This window comes from Elephas maximus, chromosome 3, assembly GCF_024166365.1.
Source record: "Elephas maximus indicus isolate mEleMax1 chromosome 3, mEleMax1 primary haplotype, whole genome shotgun sequence".
NCBI classification, from domain to species: domain Eukaryota; kingdom Metazoa; phylum Chordata; class Mammalia; order Proboscidea; family Elephantidae; genus Elephas; species Elephas maximus.
In genome coordinates, this window is record NC_064821.1 from 27,345,958 (window position 1) to 27,348,123 (window position 2,166).

The 2,166-nt window shown below is 42.1% G+C and overlaps 1 protein-coding gene across 1 annotated transcript; it reads right to left on the reverse strand.

Annotated features, from left to right (window-relative positions):
* Positions 1–221: 221 nt before the first annotated feature.
* Positions 222–1,151, reverse strand: LOC126071195 (olfactory receptor 18-like). The gene has a single exon (XM_049875444.1). It carries the CDS (start codon positions 1,149–1,151, stop codon positions 222–224), a length of 930 nt encoding a protein of 309 aa, XP_049731401.1.
* Between the last annotated feature and the right edge of the window lie 1,015 nt (positions 1,152–2,166).

Consider the following 2,166-nt stretch of genomic DNA (forward strand, 5'->3'; position numbering starts at 1 on the left):
GATTGACATATCCTAGAATACTCCCACTATCCCAGTAAGCATGTGATAAGGGAAAAAAAAAAAAGATAAGGGAAGCAACATTCATATACGAAATCTCCATACTGAAGCCTCTGAGAGCTACGAAACTCATGTAACTAAGAGGCAAGATTTATGATTGCAGATGTTAGGTTTTGTCATCTTTTCCAATCCACATGTCAAAAAAGATGGCACAAGTTTTAATATTAAACCCTTCTGCTGAGGAGCCTCCAGAGGGCCTTCTTGATGTCCCTGTTTCTCAGGCTGTAGATGAAGGGGTTCAGCATGGGGGTCACCACAGTGTACATCACTGAGGACACCGCACACATCCTGGGGGAAGATGTGGCAGCTGAACTGAAGTACACTCCAAGGCCTGTTCCATAATATAAGCAAACAACTGTAAGGTGAGAGCCACAGGTGGAAAAGGCTTTATACTTCCCACCTAAAGATGAGATTCTCAGAATGGAAGAAACAATTCGAGTGTAAGAGAAAAGGATCACTGAGATTGGAACACCACCAAAGATGGCACCACTACAATATACTAATAAGATATGGATGAAGGTGTCAGAGCACGCAAATTGAAAGAGTTGAGGAGGGTTACAGAAGAAATGAGGAATTTTCACAGCTGTGCAGAAGGTAAGTTGTGACATCACAGAAATGTGCAGCAGGGAGTCCAAAAGGCTGATAAAAAAAGATACCAAAACTAGCAAGACACAGAGGCGGGGGTTCATGATGACTGTATAGCGCAGGGGGTGACAGATGGCCACAAACCGGTCATAAGCCATCACACTGAGGAGCACACTGTCCAGGCATATAAAGAGATAGAAAAAGGACACTTGTGTCAGGCAGCCTGCATAGGTGATGGATTTGCTGTGTGTCTGGATGTTCACTAGCATCTTTAGGAGTGTGGTGGAAATGACACTGATATCAGTCAAGGACAAGTTGGAGAGGAAGAAGTACATGGGGGTGTGGAGATGGGAGTCAGAGGTGACAGCCAGGATGAGGAGTAGGTTCCCAGTCACAGTGATCAGGTACATGGACAGGAACAGCCCAAAGAGGAGGGGCTGCAGTTCTGGGTCCTCATAGAGGCCCAAGAGGAAGAATTCCGAGACATCTGTTAGATTCTGTGGCTCCATATACCTGAGACAGCTTTTGGAAAAAGAAAAGAGGATTGTTAAAAGGAAACAAGTAAACAGGTACCCAGCACTGTGTCTGTATTTCATATTCAAGAAATGCACACGTAAAGTAGACAAATTCACAAGCGTTCACATTATGGACCTCATATTCTAATTACTGCAGCAAAATTACTCTGTACTAGCAAGCCCCTCTACTGTACTTCTCAGAACTACTTCCTTGTTTTTATCCTGTTTTATATACTCAACCCAAATTTAGAGATGTTGGCCTAAAGAATATTAGGATGGCAAGGACCTTTTAAAATAACTAAGTTATAGATGGAGCAATATATCAGACCCCTCTGTGAGGGAAACACATGCAATAAGAAATATCCTTCTTTTAATAAAAAAAAAAATATTTCAATTAAAGGACACTAGGAAACACTTGCCTTCCCAGGTTAGGCAAGCAGTTAACACACTTGGCTGCTAAGCAAAAGGTGGGAGCCCACACAAAGGCACCTCAAAAGAAAGGCCTGGGGATCTACTTCTGAAAAATCAGTCACTGAAAACCCCCTGGAGCACAGTTCTACGCTGACACACATAGTGTCGCTACATATCAGAATCCACTTAACGGCAACTACTTTTTAAAAGTAATCAAATGTACTTTATTTTATCCAAGTACTGTGCAATATATTTCCTTGATCTGCAATATTTAAAAAACAACAATTAAGTGATAAAAAAAAAAAGTTAGAAACACATTTTTTAAAAATGCCATTATGTGGATTCTGACTCATGGCAATTCCATGTGTTACAGAATAAAGCTGCTCCACAAGATTTTCTTGTCCTTAAGCTTTACAGAATACAGGTGGCATAGCTTCTAGCATCATAGCAACACATAAGCTCCCACAATATCACACACGGACAGACATGTGGGGGAAGCTATGCCACCAGTATTCAAATACCAGCAGGGTCATCCATGGCCGACAGGTTTCAGCTGAGCCTCCAGACTAGGACTGACTAGGAAGAAGGACTCAGCAGT

Bases quoted from the DNA above. Each gene is read 5' to 3' on its own strand.
- LOC126071195 (XM_049875444.1), bottom strand. From the start codon at position 1,151: ATGGAGCCACAGAATCTAACAGATGTCTCGGAATTCTTCCTCTTGGGC.